Source organism: Macrotis lagotis, chromosome 8 (assembly GCF_037893015.1).
Source record: "Macrotis lagotis isolate mMagLag1 chromosome 8, bilby.v1.9.chrom.fasta, whole genome shotgun sequence".
Lineage (NCBI taxonomy): Eukaryota > Metazoa > Chordata > Mammalia > Peramelemorphia > Peramelidae > Macrotis > Macrotis lagotis.
This window is the reverse complement of record NC_133665.1, coordinates 9,846,207-9,865,799: the sequence shown is the minus strand read 5'-3', so window position 1 is coordinate 9,865,799 and position 19,593 is coordinate 9,846,207. Positions and strand designations below refer to the sequence as shown.

The 19,593-nt window shown below is 35.3% G+C and overlaps 1 protein-coding gene across 3 annotated transcripts in view; it reads right to left on the bottom strand.

Annotated features, from left to right (window-relative positions):
• The window catches only part of ABAT (4-aminobutyrate aminotransferase), a 132,847-nt gene that overhangs the window by 31,322 nt on the left and 81,932 nt on the right, over window positions 1-19,593 (bottom strand). For all 3 annotated transcript variants that reach the window (XM_074196346.1, XM_074196348.1, XM_074196347.1), the window contains 4 exons: window positions 15,180-15,277; window positions 13,561-13,590; window positions 12,024-12,141; window positions 2,550-2,599 (listed from right to left, as the gene is read on the bottom strand). In XM_074196346.1, coding sequence (XP_074052447.1) covers window positions 2,550-2,599; window positions 12,024-12,141; window positions 13,561-13,590; window positions 15,180-15,277 — 296 coding nt within the window. The remainder of the gene's footprint in view (window positions 1-2,549; window positions 2,600-12,023; window positions 12,142-13,560; window positions 13,591-15,179; window positions 15,278-19,593) is intronic.

Genomic DNA, 19,593 nt, shown 5'->3' with positions numbered 1-19,593 from the left:
TTTTTAATCCCTGGAAATGGACTAGACTCTTGGGGTTTCCTGATTTGGGTGAGTTTCTGTAAGTATTGTTTCATCAATTAGGATTACCTGTAACTAACTTTACAATGCTCCCCAGGAATCAGTATCTTGATGAAGTGCAATGAGTATTAGATTTGGAAAAGGATAAGCTTGGTTTAAATTCATACTCTTTTCCTAACTCTCTATATATGACTTTGGGGAACACTTAACCACATAGCCTCAGATACCTCATCTATGGAAATGAAGGAATAGTCCTAGGTAACTTCCAAGCTTTAGATCCTCTGCGATACAGAAAGATATAAATAATATCCTTGAAACTACATATAAAAGTTTATTTCTCCCCATTAAGAGCCACATGATGGGAGAAAGCAATACTACTCCTATAGGACAGATCTCCTAGACAGAATAATATTTCTGCAGGTGAATCTGGCTCTCTAGAGCATTAAAACTAAGCTAGCAGGGTTAGTGAAACTGCCTCAGGTGGTTGAAAAATGTGAAGAAATTTCATCTCATCATGTCAAAGATTTTTTTGGGTGATTTTTAATTTACTCAGTAAATCATGTAGCCCAGTTATCCCTTTTACTCAATTTTAATATACTCATTTTCTTTAAGACTAAAAGAAAAGGTTGTATTTAACTTGTAAAGTAACTCTCCTAACTGCAAAGTTCATTTTAACAAAGAACTCATTGGAAGAGAAAGGATTATGGGTAATTTGAGACTAAGCACATTCCTCTGTCAAGATTAGCTGCTAGGTTTAATTTCCTGAGGCACCTTCCTTTTGTGTGTGAAAATCTTTCCTTCAACATTTCCTAAAATAGTTTATTGTTGTGTGTTTAGCTGGTTTCTTGTGTCCATTATTAGACTATGTCTCCTGTGTCTCACCAGCATCTAGCCTAATAATGTTCTGCATACAATGCATCTCTGAGCACGTTTATAACTAAAATCAGGCAGTGTGGTGAAATGATTAGTGAGCTGAACTCAAAACCAGCAAGTCCTATATTGCTTTATGTACCTAGACAAGTTATTTAATCCCTAAGTGTTTTAGATCAATGACATCAAGCTCAAATAGAAAGAGATCCCTGCTGACTGCATTTAGAAAATCAACCACAGATTAACTATCTATATTATATTAACTATCTATGGTTTTGTCAAATATTTCCTAATTATATATATGTATTTAGGTTTTTCTTTTTGCAAGGCAAATGGGGTTAAGTGGCTTATTCAAGGCCACACAGCTAGGTAATTATTAATTGTCTGAGGCCAGAGTTGAACTCAGGTACTTCTGACTCTAGGGTCAGTGTTCTATCCACTGCGGCACCTAGCCGCCCTCTAATTATATGTTAATATGGTTCTGGCTGCAATAGGAAATTTTTCCCTGAGATTTTTGCTAGACCCAGCTATGAGTTTTATATCTCTGCCCTAGGCAAGTCACTAAGACTCTTAAGTTGCAGAACAGTCTCTGAACTACATTGGTAGAAGGAACTTTCTCACTGGGAGTTCCCTACAGAGTATAGACTGACAACTTCTCCCAAACCACCCCCTAAAAAATAAAGAGCCAAACAAATGAACTCATCCTGTTTAGTTCCTTTCCTAAAGGGAGGAGGAAAATTCATGATGGCTGAAATAGAATGAAGTTACAGTTAGCTTTGGAGATCACTGGGCATTCAGAGATGCAGAATCTCTGTCCTTTAGACTGCTTGTTCAGGATCACAAACCCTGAATTTCAACTCAGGTATTCTTGCCTTTCAAGTGGATGACACCATCATCATTACTATTATTATCATGATAGTTATTATCAAATACTTGTACAAGTATTTGTACAGAGTTGTGAAGAAAGTACTCTAAAAATATTCTGTGCATATGGTACAACAGTCACTAGATCTCAGTAGTATCTACTGAACAGGAAAGGATAAGATGAATACTCTGGTGGTGGGCAGAATAGCTCAGAGTGGGCAATCAGGTTTGTTTCCCCTCAGAAGGCCTTCACTCAAACCCTGCTCAGTATAGTGCCATCCCTACTGACAGCTGACATCACAAAATGTATTGGAAATGTTTGTTGACACATTCATTTGGCACCAAATGGTATAGCATCTGGTATCTATACAAAGTTTAGAAACAAAAATTGCTCTTCAAAAGTAAATAAACTCATTGCAGTACTGCCCAAAATAGGCCTCATTAGAAACCTTCCTAAGGACTTTGGTTCCTTCTTAAAGGAACAAAATAGAGCTGAGCTTGTTAAGCTGCAACTGGTTAAAAAAAAAACAATCTAAAAACCACCCACCCAGCTGTCAAAAGAATTCCAAACTGAGGATTGCTAATTCATAAAGAAGAGGACTAGGAAATAGATCTATGTGCAATCTGATTCATTCACATTGCTCAGAAGGAGAAGTTTTTGAGCAGGAAAAATTTTCATTTTGCATTATCACCCAATAAACTCCAAGAGTCCCAGCCTGCTCTGCTGATCTCTCTACACGTTCATGCTCAAACCAGACAAATATAATCTTTTTCCCCCTACAAGTCAAGTGACTTACCACATTTTGGGGCTGCTGGACAAGCTTTACCAAAGCTGGGTGGCTGTAACCTGAGAAGGAGAGGATGAGATTAGAGTCCAGAAGAACATCCAAACTTCCCTAATCTGCTTCCTTTTAGCCATGTATTTATTATCTTAGTTTGGCCACTGGTTCTCTGAAGACTATAATGAATCTTTTATTCAAAACAAATGTGAGATCATAGAATCATAGAGCAAGAGTTGGAAGGGAACTCAGAGGCCTTCAAATCAACCTCATTTTACAGTTAAGGAAACTGAGGCAAATAGAAGTTAAGTGACTTTCCTAGTATCACACAGCTAGTAAATGTCTGAGGTTGGATTTGAGTTCAAGTTTTCCTGATTATAGGCCCAGTACTCTGTCTTTATCATGCCATCTAACTGCCTCACTGACAGAGACTGATAGAGGATATGTGATTTTCCTAACATCATGTAGCTCATTATGTGTCTGAGACAAGATTCTCATTTAGGGCTTCCTGCCCTATCCACAATACAAACCTTCTTGCCTCATCATGACTACTATTATTATCATTTCACAGATTAGCAAGTGGAGGATAGAGAGGATTAGCCAATTGTCCAATGCTAGTAAGTAGAAGGAGCCAAGGCTGGAACCACAGTCTTTCTGAATCCAAATTCAGTGTTCTTTCAGCTACTATATAATTCCAATAAGATCCTTTTCTAATGATTACCTGTGGTGAAGGAGTGTCCCTGGGGTTCTTGTAGTCCATGCCAGCAGAGTGCCAGCTCTGGAAATGCTTAGTAAATGGGAACTGTTTAGAATATGGGCCAGATTGTGTAATTTCAGTCTTAGGAGCAGCCTACCTAAATTCAAAGAGGCCCAATATTAGAACTGATAAATCTTTTGACCATAGTAATTCATGAAACCACTAACTAAAGTACAGACTATTCTGATCTATATAGATAGAGGGAATATTTGCACTAATGAAATCAAGAATCTTTTTAAGCATTTATCCTATACTTATAACCCCATATCTTATATGGACCAAGGTGAGGTAAAATAGCTAAGAAATAATTATTAAATCTAAAATCTATGATTATTAAAAGTATTTCTCTATATTTATTTAGTGATTTGAAATATGATTTAATTCAATTTGCATTTACTGAGCTTACTTATTATGTGGCAGCTAGGTGGCATAATAGAGCACTAGAATTAAGTTTAGAAAGACTAGGCTTGAATCCTACTTCAGATAGCATGTGACCCTGAGCAAATCATTTAACTTTTCTGTGACTTAGTTTCTCTATTTGTAAAAATAGGGATGATAAATAACACTTACCTCATGAGGTATTTGGGTTGGGAGAGGAATCAAATAAGATAATATTAAAAATGCTTTGCAAATTTTAGTAGCTTAAACACTACACTAAGACTTTTGGAATATCAGTTGAAACCAGTTGTTCAGACATGCCCAGTTCTATGAATGTGGCATACCAGTCCCTAGATCTCAGCACTATATACTCATTTGGGGTTTTTGTGGCAGAGATACTGGAGGGGTTTGCCAATTCCTTCTTCAGTTCATTTTACAGATGAGGAAACTAAAGCAAACAGGATTAAGTGCTTGCCTAAGATCACACAGCTAATAGACCACATTTAAACTCAGTAAGGTGAGTCTTCCTGACTCCAGGACCGGTGTTCTATTCACTGTAACATCTAGCTGTTCCAAGTAAGTGTTACCTATTATTATAATGTTACTGGTGCTGGGGAAAAACCTGATAGGTACAAAAAATAAATTTAAACAGATTTCTATTAGCAACCTCACCTTTCCAAAGTTAAATTAACAACTGTTGAGAACTGCCCAGACACAGAACATGTCCAGTTCTGTTATATACAGAACAAAAGCTCCAGAGAAAGACTTACTTGAACTAATGCAAAACTAAATAGAACCAGAAAACAAAAATGACAATAATGATTACAATGTATATGGAAAAGACAAAAGACAGAAACTGAATGTTATGTAATTGCAACTGAATGCTATGTAATTGCAAAGATAAAGCTTGGAAATGGAGATGAGCTGTCAGTCAATAAACATTTATTACATGCCTACTGTTTTCCTAGCATTGTGCTAAATTTTGTAGCTATAATATGAGACAAAGACACCCTCTACCCTCCAGGAGCTTACAGTTTGATGGGGGAGAAAATAAACAAGGGTTCATCTTCTTCTTCCTCTCCTTTTTCCCTCTTTTTGCAGAAGTGTGGGACTATAAAGAATGTTACATGTGCTGTCAGATATGTTGTTTGGTTTTACTGAATCTCTCTTTTCCCTTCTCTCTTCTTTTTTTTTGCAATGCAATGTGATTAAGTGACTTGCCCAAAGTCACAGTTAGTCAGTTAAGTGTTTGAGGTCAAATTTGAACTCAGGTCCTCTTGACTCCAGGAAGTCAGGTGCTCTATCTATTGTGACATCTAACTGCTCTCTCCCTTCTCTTTTAAAAGTTTTTGTTACAAGGGGTCATTTGATGGGTAAGAGGAGGTGGAATATGTTTGGAAATGACAATGTGAAAAAAAAGATGCGAATAAAAATTAGATTAGCAAAAGAATGCATTTCGATCATTGTACATAGTAGATGCTTAATAAAAGTTGTAAATTGAATTGTAGAGGATAGTAAGATCACTGGCTTCATAGAGTCAGCCTCACTAGGGAGACTGGGTAAAAATAGGAAAATATTAAACAGTTATTTCTCATCTAAATCTTGACCACCGGAGAAAACAGTAGGAGCTATGTCAACAAGTGGTCCATGATTAATTACCAAGTGAACTAGAGAGATTCCTTGCTGAATATGCTTAATTCTGCCATCCTAAATTTACTATCAGAATCCAATTCCTTTTAAAAATATAATTGGGCTGACCATAGCATGATTATCTAAGCTCCCTTCTAGCAAAATACTACTAATATTTGTGGATTTTCTGAATGTCTGAAAATACTTTTGGATTTTCATTCCACTTTGTATTTCCCTACCCAATTCAGCCCCTTTCCTCTTGCTTTAATTTCATATGCATGCCATATTTTCCACTAATATCATTAACCAGAAACAATTACATATAATATCAAGGAAAAACCTCTGGAAGCTGTAGAGACAACAAAGGTAGATGGGTCGGGGCAACTCCATCTCTTTCAGTTCTTAGTGCTTATGTGATCCTGCGTAAGTCACTTAACTTCTTCAGACATCAATTTCTTAATTTGCAAAGTGAAGGTGTTGGGCTAGATGACCAATAAGGTCTCTTCCTGCTCTAGACCTATTTATAATCCCATGATTTTTCCTAGCTTTTTATAAGAGGAATATAAAATCAGAGAAGGTAGGAGACTTGGCACATATTACAAAGCAAGTCAGTAGCCCTCTACCATTCATTTGACATTTATTAGCCTTGTATTATTATCTTAATGTAAATGTTAAATAAAATCCCAGATTTAGAAAAAGAAACATTTTTAAAGATTATTTTAATCAACCTCCTTATTTAGCAGATATAAAAAATGTGGTGCAGAGATAAATAACTTGACAGAGGTTATTGAAGCAGCAAATTGCAAAGTTCAAAGTAGCACCTACATTTACTGATTCTAAATTAGTGTTCTGCATCTTCCCAGGATTCTTATGCCTTCTATGTTTCCCTAATTAGATGATAAGTTTGGTAAGAGCAGAAACCATACCTTCTCTCTCTTTGTAACCCTTTATTACTGAGCATAGGTTCATAGAAAAGGAACTAAATATTTGTTGATGATGATGATGATGAAGAAACTAGGGCCCTGAAATGAAGTAATTGGTTAAATATTACACAATCCAATTAATTAGTATGAAATTCTGAATCATAATCCAAGTTTTCCTGCTTTCAGTCCAGTACTTTTTCTGGTAGGCTATTTTAATGGGAAACAAAAGTTTATTTTTGGCATTTTTTTGAAAGTTCAATAACAAACCAGTAGGAAGCATAGCAGTTAATTGGTGTGTAGGTTGGATTTAAGATCTTTTAGGGCAGAGATTTGTTTTTTAATTTTTGACTTTGTATCCTCATCACATCATAAATTGCCTGACACATGGCAAGAACTTATTAAAAGCTTGTTGAGACTCTGTCTCAGCTATACTACAGTGGAAGCAGCAACATTGTTTTATTTGAGTTCAAAGTGCTAACTCTGTTCCTCTATGAACTCATACAGTTTATTTCACCTCTTTAGGCCTCATTTCTTTCTTTGCAAAATAAAGACCAGAAGGTTTCTAAGGTTCATTCTAGGACTCTATCTTATGACCCTAATTCTGGGGAACATTACAATTCCTGTGCTGTGGCCCAGGAATAATCCCCAGGTGGGATTTTACCATCTTTTACCATCTGAGCTATTTTTTTTCCAGAATGATTAATTTATGAGGGTTGAAATATAGGGTTAAACTCTATTTTCTCTTAATCCAGATCCACACTTGATCATATTACAAGACAACCTCCTTTCCTAGGAGAAGAAGAGAAAGGGGAGGTAGAAAATGACCCAGGGTTATAACTCTTCAGTCACTTTGAGGAAAGAGTCTACTGGTTTGGGACTTTTTCTTTTCTTTCCTTTTTTCTTTCTTTCTTTTTTTTTGTAGGATACCTCTTTTTTAGCTAAAGGTCTTTGCAAATTAATCCCTTATCTCCCTGCTCAGGCAGTTAGTGGGACTTCTCTGTCTTGACTGATAAGTGTGCCCTGGCAAAGAAGTGTCCTATTAAATCTCTAAGGGTGTATAATCTAGTTGTTAGATTCAAATAATTTTTCTGCTTTCCATAGGAAAGATACAGCTGAGACCCTAATCTGAGATCAGAAAACCCACAGCCACCTGGAGTTGTTCATATCATTTTACTCTTTGTGTTTTATGGATATTCATGCCTTCAAATTGAAGACCACGATCAGTTTTTCCAAGCTATGTCAAACAGTCATCAAAATCCATTTTTCATTTTTTGATATTTTGATATTTTCCATATAAAACAGGGACAATCCCTGTATCACTTCATTTGTATCTCATAACAATCCTGTGCACTATATGTGTATATATATGTATATATATATATACATATGTATATATATGTATATATATATATATTTACAAATGGGGGAACTGAGGCTCTGAGAGGTAACATCACTTGTTTCATGGGCACAGAATAAATAACCTTGGGGCAGCTAGGTGGCACAGTGGATAAAGCACCAGCCTTAGAGTCAGGAGTACCTGGGTTCAAATCTGGTCTCAGACACTTAATAATCACCTAGCTGTGTGGCCTTGGGCAAGCCACTTAACCCCATTTGCCTTGCAAAAAAAAAAAAAACCTTAAAAAAATAAATAATCTCAGTTATAAGATTATAGGATTCAGAGTTAGGAGGCACCTAAGAGGTGATCTATCAAACACCCATTGTCATTTTTCACAGGAGGTAGAGAAAAAAAGAATATGACCTACTATCTATGTTATCTTTGGCAAGTTATCTTTGGCAAGTCACTTAATTTCTCTGAACCTAATTGGTAAAATGAAAGACTTGAACAAGGGTCCATTCCAACTCTAGCTCCATTATCCTTCCAGCTTTAAAAGTATGATTGATGATTTTCCCAGATCACCAATATGTTGGTATTGCTGTTTATAGTTGCAACTGGGAGATAATGAGGGGTTCCCTGGGTCATTTCAGCAAAGAAGTCCCAATCACTGGCTACACTGATAAGAAAATGGAAGTTTGGAGAATGTTTGAAATTTCTGCAAAATTCTGTAGCTCAGTAAGTGGCAGAAGCATAGCTGTTCTTTGTGAACTCAACTTGAAGACCATCACTACTCAATAGAGCTCATTTCCCTAATGCACAGATTTAATTACTATGATTGTAATTATACAGTTTATTTATTTCCCTATAATTTAGAACTATTGATCCTGTTCATAGGCTCATAGATTTAGAGTTGGAAGGAACCTTAGAGGTCATCCAAACCAGTGGTGTCAAACTCAAATACAAATGACCTCCAAACCTTCCATAAGAATCCCTGAGGGTCATATATGACTTAGAAAACCATATATTAACATTATCTATGTTCTTTTGTTTTTTAAATTTAATTTTATTATATTTCCCAATTGTATTTTAATCTAATTCTGGCAGCAGGATTGGTCACCTCTTCCTTTTATGGATTTGTAAACTGAGGCATGGAGTGGTGAAGGGAAATATTCAAGTTCACAGACAGTTCAGTGGCAATGCTAGGACTTGAACTCAGACCCTCTGTCTATATCCCATGCTTTTGCTGCCCTCTAGGGGCAAAATTCAAAGCTTTTCAATTACTAGAACATTTCTCATGGATTGTATCCTGACACAAATAATGAAATGTGAACTCAGGGGGCTCATAACAATGAATTTAGAGCAAAGTTATTTGATCCTTTAGATGGTGAAGGATAAAGATAAGAGGCTGAACAAAAACAATTTTGTCTCTATTACTAATTTACTTTGTGACTCTGGGAAAGTGCCTTCCATTCTCTAGGTCTCTGTTTTCTCATCTATAAGTGAGGGGAGTTAAACTAAGAGGCTAGTAATTTCCATTACATAACTAACAATCTATGATTTTACAAAATGAACTTTTTTTTGGTTCTCAGTGTTACGTAGGGGGAGCTATGAGCCCCTGAAATACCAGAATGGGAAATGAAAAACTCCAGAGTCAAAATTTAGGGCAAGTCTTCAGTGAAAAAATGAATCATACAAGAATATGGGCATGCATGTGCACATATCTACATAGGGCAGCTAGCTGGTGCCAGCCCGGGAGTCAGGAGGATCTGAATTTAAATTCAGTCTCAGATACTTATTAGCTGTGTGACCTTGTCTTACATCCAGGGTTATCTCCAGTTATCATGATTCATATCTGGCCACTGGACCCAGGTGGCTCTGGAGATTGGTAACTTGACTGAGCACCCCCCTCACTCAAATACAATTTACATGCATGTTATGTTGTCACTTCCCTAATGTCATGGTCTTTTTTGAGAATGAAGGACAAACATCATCATCACATAATCCTTCCTCTCAAAGATGTTATGAGGATCAAATGAAATGATGGATATGAAAGCCCTATAGAAAGTATATGACGCTGGAGATCTGCCCTTTGTTCCTTTTCAGGAACTAAAATCCTAATCTTCCATGATGTGGCATGGCCCACCAATCCTCTATATAGTGGTCTGGATAGACTTTTGAGGATGAGGATGTAGATTTCAATGAAAAGGTATCAAGAAGTAGGGAGATAACCATGTTTGCTCAGCCTCCCCAAGTCACTGTGCATGGTCTCATAAGGTTTTATATAAATGATGCTTAATTATGATTGAAAGGATTCAATGGTTCTTGAAAACAGTTTGTTTCAATGGTTTGGCTCAACAAAAGATCAGAGCACCCCCAAAATGGAATGATCTACTTCAATAAATAATTACTATCCCATCACTAGAAGTGTCCAAACAGAGACTGAGTGACCAGTTGTCAGGGTTGCTATTTCAGGTAGGGATTGAACCAGATGACATTTAATATTTCTTTCAACCCTAAGATAAAATAGTTTTATAATTATAAGAAGAGTAGATCCAGAAGAGAGCTAGATAATTCAGTCATTATTTTCTACTATTGAATCAACCAAATCTTGAGACTTAGATTTAGAGTCAGATGACTGGATTCAAATTCTATCTCTGCCACTTACTGCCTTTATTTCCTTGGATAAATTCCATTGAGGACAAAGACTATCTTACTTTTTGCTTTTGCATCCCTACTATCTATGGCAGTGCAGGACACATTGATTGATTGAAGTCATTTAACCTTTTTAGGTCTCAGTTTCCATCTCTATAAAAATGAAGGGGTTGGACTAATGGCCCTGTAAGGTAAGTCCCTTCAAACTCTAAATCTATGTTTCTATAGTGGAAGCTATCTGCAAACTGGAGAAGAAATTTTTTTAATTTAAACTAATTTAATTCAATGAATTGAGTTTTTAAAAACAGAAGAAATATATAAACGGTTAAATTTAAAAGTTTTGCAATGATCTAAACACCCTCAGTTTATGATAGATTCTCGGGGGAATTTGTAGCAGTTGCCATGTCATCTCAGTTTCTCTATTCTGTAGCTTCTTGTTGTCTAATCATCTTTTGTTGGCAAGTAAATGTGTTTGAGGTCATTCTCAATAAATGCAGAACTGTGGAAGGCAAAATATCTTTCAGAAGGAATATCTTCGGGCCAGTATGGGGGTGTAATGGTGAGTAGGAGGATAGCCAAGAATGATCTCTGCTATCAACCATCCCGTACTATCTCTGAGGACATATGCTTCATCCCTCTTCAGTCTACAGGTCTTTAAATTTAGCAGGGACCAATTAAAAAATGTTTAAAAAGTACTCAATAACCCTAAAGCAAGTCTCCTAGCTGAGACTAACGTTATAGTTTCATGGAGCGAAATGCATTTCCATGAGAACTGCATATCCCATATTTAGTTAGACTTTTGAGCAATACTAAGACAAACTTATAAAATGGAAAACAATAATAGTATAGCTCAGGATCAAGGATATGGTTTGCAGTAAGGGGTTATCAACTAGATCAATGTGCAGGATTGAGAAAAGGGTCAATTTGATACCTTTTTTTTCCTTTTTTAAGTTTCAGAATGCTTTAAAGACTATTTATAGGATGTCTCAAATACTCAATATCAACTTAACATGAAATTACATATATTTAAATGAAATCTGTACCCTTTGCCTTTAAAAATTTGCACATGCATAATACAAAGAGACAAGATTATTCAACCTTTACTATAGCTAAATGATTTGCTCACATGAACTAGCCAGACCTAGGATTTAATTATTTGAGTAACGAATCTAGAACTCATCATTTTGTTGCACTGAATTAAATATACATATTTATGCTTGAAATTCAGTTGTTTAACAAACACATTTGTTTTTTTTTAGTTCTTGCAAGGCAATGGGGTTAAGTGACTTGCCCAAGGCTACACAGCTAGGTAATTATTAAGTATCTGAGGCTGGATTTGAACTCAGGTACCCCTGACTCCAGGGCTGGTGCTCTATCCACTGTGTCACCTAACCGCCCTGACAAACACATTTGTTAAAAATGTTTTAGTCATATCAAGTCAAATCGGTAGGTTTTGCCAATATTACCTAACTTAAATTTTAAGTTCTTGCTTTTTGGAGACTATATCTTTAATTTGTACTGTATATACTTAATAAAGTTAATGACAGTTGATGGAGGTATATCAACATTCCTTTGCTACCATTGAGGGAGTTCAAGGATTTGTCTAAGGTCAAATAGCTTGGAACAAAACCTGAATAATCTGCAAAAAAAATCATTAGTCCCTGGTAAAAATGGAACTATTTTGCTTCATCAGTAACAGCATGCATCTAAACTGTTTTTCAGTAGCTGAACTGGTTTCCATTTATACTAATTCATCTATATTCCTTCATATACTCCCCCCCTTATAACCAATGATATCCATATTTTGTGAGACTTACCTATAGGAAGGGAGGAAATTTGAGAATAAAGATCTAACATCCGATTGCCATCCACATCCACCAGGTAGTTTCCTCGGCTCTCATTGTAGTTGCAGAAGAAATGAACAGATTCTGCATTCTTTTAGAAAAGAGGAAAAGTTGATTCAGTCTCATCATAATCCTGTAGCTTCAGGTCTATTCAAGATCTACCTTGTATTTTTTTAAATTAGTGAAAAATCATTACAATTTATGTTCTAATCAAATGAGTTTTAAATAAGAGGACATGGTTTCACCACACAAATTCAGAATGGATGTTGGTCAATGTTCTCTCTCAAAAGTCTGTGTGTAGTTTTAAACTTTAATAATTTAGTTTTATTCAGACTTTTGATATACTGTAAGATCCAGCCTACATTGCTGAATAATTATCATGAATATCTATGGCTCTTTCAGATACTTTCTACATTGAGTCTAAAAGAAATGGACTGTGCCAGATAGCCAGAGAATCACACAAAATGATGGTAGTGACTCTGTTTCGCCAAATAGAAAATATTCTCAAATTCTTAGTTCTTACTTGTAAAAGCTGGTATATAAATAAGGGTATCAAAAATGTCACACAGTATAGTATCAGTGGTTCATCTAACGCAGTTCTGGCTCTGATAATGATGGCAACTTTTCTTTCAAGGTTATTTCTGTCCCTAACCCCCCCCCCCCCCAATTTCTTCTACATATGTGATATATCTCTATGACCCTTGGATTTACATATACCCAAAATCTATACTTAATCTAAAAGGCAGAAAATGAATGTATATAGTTGCTAAAATTTGAATCAGGTCAAAACTCCAAGAGTCAAATGCCTCCTTTTTATTTTTGCAATAGTAAAACTTAGTGCATTTATCTTTTAATTTAGAAACAGATGACTCTATTCCTGGGCATACATGAGACATCTTAGTGTATGAAGTATATATTTTGGGGCTGGGGAAGGAAGGCAGAGTGGTTAAAAAGTACCAGAATTTTGGAAGCAACATGATAAAAGCATGCACAAGAGAACAAGTAAAATATATATCTTATGACCTTGTGACAAGTTATCATCACTATGTCTATCACTGAGCCTAAGACCTCAGGCAGAAGCAAAACCTATCATAAACAACTTTCTCACAAATAATCAAATCCTTTGTTTTACAGGTCAACACAAAGATATATAGGCTACTTTGGTATATCTGACATCCCCTGCCCTGGCTTCCCCCAGTCAGACTGCTTGGCCTCAAAAAAATTTCCCGACTTTCTTGCTTTCACCTCCTTCTATAATACAAAGCTTTAAAACCAGTCTTGACATAATAGGTGAGTTTCAAACAGGAGTCAAGAGAGTCCATTCAGAGTTGAGAGATAGGCAGGGACATTCACTGGGGCTAGTGGTAGGAGTTTATTCCAACAAATCAAACAGTTCTGGTACTCTCCAGTTAGGAGCATTTGGAAAAGTCATTACATAAGCATACAATTAAATTGTAAATTTAGAACATGAAATTTTGGTAAAAAAGTGAAAGGTCCATGGACACTTTACCTGAATTCCATTCAACTGCTTCATTAATTCCTGAAGGCAAAACCAGAAATCATTATTGCAGAAAACTGAAATGAATCAGGACTTTTATTAGGAAATAGTATATCACTTTCCTGACTTTATCAGAAGAAATGACTATATATAAAATAATCCAATAGCCAACAACACATCAATGAAAAGTAGTTATAGAAGTTTCAGGGAGGAAGGATGAGAATTTGAGAAAATTAATATTAACTAGGACTCTGTGCCAAAAACTGTTTTTTTTTTTTGGTTTTTGCAAGGCAATGGGGTTAAGTGACTTGCCCAAGGTCACACAGCTAGGCAATTATTAAGTGTCTGAGGCTAGATTTGAACTCAGGTCCTCCTGACTCCAGGGTCAGTACTCTATCTACTGTGCCACCTAGCTTGCCCTTCAGAAACTTTTTTACATATAATATAAAATAAACCGAATTGAAAATGGGTGGGAGAAACTAGATGGAAGAGAACATAAGACACTGACAGTAGTTTTCAAAAAGTACCTTTTCCTTGACAAAGAATACAGTGAAGTCACCCAAGAGAGATTCTTTCTAATTCTTATCCCTTTTAAAGTTGGAGGAGGGGAAAAGAGTCAGTTTCAGGGTCACCAGGTCTTGGACCTATTTTATATATATTTTTTAATATTTATTTTTTCAACTACATACAACGGTAATTTTCAACAATCTTTTTTTTTGCTAGGTTTTGAGTTTCACATTTTCCTCCCCCACCCTTGACAGAAAGTAATCTATATAAGCTACTCATGTATAACCATGCTAAACATAGATTGGACCTATTTTAGAAACATATCCAACCCTAGTACCCTTTCAGATTCAAAAGTACTCTTTAGATAATTTGTTCAGAAATGGGATGGAAATCACTGATCTTCTGTTGATAAGAGGATTGGCCTTTAACTATCTTTTGGTATTCAAAGAATCACAGATCTAGAAGTGGAAGAAGCTCAGAGGTTATGTGGTACAACCCACTCATTGTAAAGGTGAGGAAACATATCTGGGAGATTAGATGTACTGTTCAAAACATTTATAGGTAAGTAAGTGATAACACTCCTCTTTTATTACTGATTAGGTGAACAAGCCTCCAAACACATCTTATGTGCTTGCTGCTAATAAGCAACAAAACCGATAAGTCTGTGTTTCCTCTGCTTTGGTTTTCTCCTTTCCATTCTGTGGTAGAGAAAGGCTAATATATATAGGAAGAAACTGGAAGCAAAGGACATGAATGGTGCACCTTAGTAAACCCAAGTAAAGCCCCTGAAGAGTAGTAAGTGAATTTAATTGTAAAAGTCAAAACAAATGGAGAAAGCCCTCATTAGTTTATAATTCCAACCCTGCATTTGTTTATTATTTATGTTCTTTATTGCATGTGGACCTGAGTTTAAAAGGGATGGGAGGTGGCTTCAGATTATAAGATGATCTACTAAAAACTGGCCGCATCTAACATTAAATGCCTCTATACAGGCCATTCTGCAAGGATTTGACAGTATAGGCAGCTATGATCTGAGCTCTATCATTTTTCTTGCATCAAAGTCCTCATGCTCTCCTCTCTTAAATTCATTTCCAAATTAAACATGCCAGATATGGCTAACTTACTCTAGATCTAGGTCCGGGGACTTCAGTCTTCATCAGAGGTCCATCATAATCAAAGTCAACATCAATTTTGGCTGCAACTTGGCTGATAGATCTGCATCCTGCATGAGTGATAAGCTCACGTGAGACCAATGTCACACATTCAACAGTTATTTATAGTTAACTTAAGGCTTCATAAATCATAGAGGTGCCCTTGAGATTGGGGTGAGAGGAGTTTAAAAGATTTTATTTCATTTGAAAAATGAGCTGAACCAACCAATCATTCATTCTCTTTCTCTCAACATTCTTCTTAAAATTAAAAAATTTCAGTTAAGGAATATTTGTATTTTCTCTCCCACTACCCCAAATGAAAACAGAACAAAACAAAACAAAAATTCTTGTATCAGATATGCATATTGAAGCAAAACAAATGGCCACATTGGTCATATTCAAAGATATGTCTCATTCTGAATTCTCAGTCTAACTCTTTTCTTTAAGAAGTGGATCCTTGATATTCAAACTTATCTCAGGACTGGAAAAGACCTTTGATCATCTAATCCAACCTGTATGTGAACTAAGGACATCTTCTACAACAAACTCAATAAGTGGACTTCCAGTTTCCACTTGAAGACATATACTACTTGTATGAATATGGGGGAAATTACTTATCTTGATGGACTTCAGTTTCCTCATCTGGAAAATGAGGGACTTTGACTAGATGGTCTCTGAATTCCCTTAGAGTCATGATCCTATGACTTTAGAAACATAAAATTCGCATCACTTCTTTTGATACTTTGTTGATGGAAAAGTTTTTCAATAGTTCTTATTCAAGAAACACAACAAGCCTAGTTAGTGAGACTGACAATGATGAAAAAGAAATTGGTCTAATGAGTATATGCACCATTATTTCAATGATTTGCACAAAAATACTATAGATGCTCTATACATGTATAATAAAAAAGAGAGATATATACTGGCTACCTAATGAGAATAAATAACAACAAATAATTGACCATAAAAGAGTACCTTAGAGATATTAAAAGAAAAAAGTTTTAGACACACTAAAGCCCCAGAAAATATGAAAAAATGGATGTTAATGCTTACCATCATTCATTATTCCCATACTTCCATAACCTTGGATCTATTCATAATCTCTTATCTATCCTTAGTTTATTCCTCATCATTATTGTGACTTCTAGGCCTTTCATCTCTGCTTGTCCTTTCAAACTATTGTTTTCCTTTTTGTCCCTTCGTGGTTTTGACCCTATATACTTAACTAATTCAGTAATATGTTGTCTTCTATCTTTGAATTTTTACCCTTCCTTTCTTATCACCAATTAGGCATTGTCAAACTCCAGCTTCACTTTATTTTTCACCTTCTAACTTCTCTGCTCCCACCTAAGAACTATCAAATAGTACCACAGAAAGTCAAAAAAGGACTAAGCTTACTAAACTTACCCGTAGGTCAGTTTAGTATTCTCTACTTGTTACTCTTTCACTCACTGAATTTCTTCTATTCACTTATTTTTACTCATGTATTATTTTCCCTTTCTAATGAAAGCTCCTTGAGGTCACAGATTATTTCTAGTGTTTAGAGCACAGGGTCCTGTGCATAAGCATTACTAAATGCTTAATGAAGTGAAGAATCATACATAATGGATTGTAGGCAACTTAATATTCACTGCCATTACAGATGCCCTAGAGACCCCCCCACTACTGTCCAGCACCCCTTATTTCTCTCTGGAACAAAATCTACTACCAAGACTGTTGTAATGAGATTTATTTGTAAAGTGTTTACTTAAAATAGTGACTGACTCCTCCCTCCCTCCCTTCCTCCCTTCCTTCCTTCCTTCCTTCCTTCCTTCCTTCCTTCCTTCCTTCCTTCCTTCCTTCCTTCCTCCTTTCTTTCCTTCCCTTCCTCTCTCCCTCTCTTCCTTCCTCCATTTTTTTTCTCCAAAATGGATAAAAGTATTACGAGTCTGTCCATTCAACAAATCACCAGAATTCATCTTTGTTTTTGAAGAGGAACAAAATTATCAGAGAGACAAAAAAGAAATCACCTGCTAGTGACCTCAAAATAAAATGAAAAAATCTTAGATGATTATCTTCTCTTAAAATAAAGTGAGTAAGAGGGAAAATTGATTTAGAGCGGACAATAACAAACTAAGGTGACAGTAACATATTTAATTTATACTTCAATTTCCCTGTACAAAATCATTTTTTTGGGGGATACCAAAGAAGGCATTTAAATGAACCACACAATGTAATAGTATGTATCCTAATAGATGTAGAAAACTGAACACCTGCCTTATTTTAATCCATGAATAGGAAACTTTAAAAAAAATGGAGGTTTTTTTTTTAAAAAAGAGTATTTGAATACTTGAAGATAAATGATTTGCTTGGTGTGAGTATTCCCTCTACCAATGAAAACTGCATCCCTACTCTGATTTGGTCGATAGATGATCTTTAAGAGGCCCTAGGACCTAAAATTTCATAACACAGCAATCCCTTCTGGTTTATTTAGACTGGTCCTCAAATGGTAAGTATACAGACTATGCCAAAAAAGGAGATTTTGGGGTAGAATATCAAAAGAAGTGATGTAAATTTTATGTTTCTAAAGTCATATGATAGTGACCTTTGAGATCTATCCTCAAAACCTTCCTAGTTTGGTAGAAACAGTCAGAACTTAAAGTTGGCTGCATAGTCTTTGAGAATTCAGGATCACCTGGAGATGGCATATGTGGTAGGGATGGGAAATTGGTTATTTTATTCAAATAGTTAAGGCTATGAAAAATATTATGACTTGCTGTTTTAAAATATTCTTCTCAAACTTTGCTAACAGTGTGTGCTAACACTGGAAAACTCTCCACTTTTTGATTCTACTTTTGTTAATTTTTAAAATCATAAAATTGGTTTTATTCTACAGGCATTTCCAAATATATGATAGAACAAAAAGAGATATTTGTACATATAAAATATGCAATTTTCTTTTTTTAAAAATATATCTCCAAAGTTTTAATTGCTTAAAATTTCAATTAGACTTTTGGATCCATGGTTTTAGAATATATCCTACTTCTGTACTTCTTTCTAGCCTTCCTTTTGTTTTGTTCCAAACATTAAAAAAATGGCCCACCAATCTTATTGATTTTTCCTTTCCTTATCTCATCTCTGTTCTGTCCTGTACTCCTAACCCTATTGGAAAAACAAAACCAAAAACAATCTTACACTGATACCATCATAACCTCTAAATGGATATGTAACTTGGACCAAAAAAGAGTGACTATCATAAACAATTTAAAGGACTAAGGGAAAAAATTTTCTTTCAGATCTATGGCTAAGGGATAAGTTCATGTACAAACAGGGAAAAAAAGAGGATCAAAGAAGTTAAATGGAAATTTTTATTACATAAAATTAAAAAGGTTTTGTATACAACCTATGCAGCTAAAATTAGAAAGGAAAAAAAGATATCTGAGAAAAAATCCTCATAACAAGTTTCTTTGATAAAGGTTTCATTTCAATATCTATCTATCTATCTATCTATCTATCTATCTATCTATCTATCTATCTACCTATCTATCTATCTATGGAACTCATTCAAATTTATAAGAATAAAAAGGCAAATATTCCCCAGCTGATAATTGAAGAATATAAACAGGCAGTTTTCTAAATAAGAAATCTGATATCTATGACCATGTTAAAAAGCTTCAAATAGTAATAATAAGAGAAATTCAAATTAAAGAAATGCTGACATTCTATCTCACATCCATCAGATTGACAAAGTTGGCAAAAAAAGAAAAATATCAAATGTTGGAAGGACTTTGCACATTTATCATTCATTGTTGGTGGACCTGTTAATTGGTCTAATAATAATTTGGCATCAATCCACAAAGTTATCAAGCTATATAGACCCTTTAATTCAAATGATGCTTCTCCTAGTTCTATACCCCAGAGAAATCAAAGAGAAAAAAGGACCCTATGTACAAAAATATTTCAGAAGCTCTTTTCGTGGTGATAAAGAACTAGAAACTAAGGGATTATTTCTGAATTGATAAATGGCTGAATAATATAACAGAATGCTATCATGCTCTAAGAAATGATAAAAGGGATGGTTGCTGAGAAGCTTGGGAAAACTGATATGAACTGATGCAGAGTGAATGGAGGAGAGCCAGGAGAAAAATTGGTACAGTGATAGCAAATTTTCTATTATATTTAGGAAAACATCTCTGAAGATTTAAGAACTTTGATCAGTGTGGTGACCAATTAGAATTCCAGAGGACCAATGATGAGATAATGTTACTCAACTCATGAGATAGGACTCAAGCTGTAGAAAAAGTAATCTATTTTTTTGGACAAGACTAATGTAGGCATTAGTTTTGCTTGACTATACATAGGTGTTATAAGAGTTTGTTTTTAGGGGGGCGGAGCCAAGATGGTGACA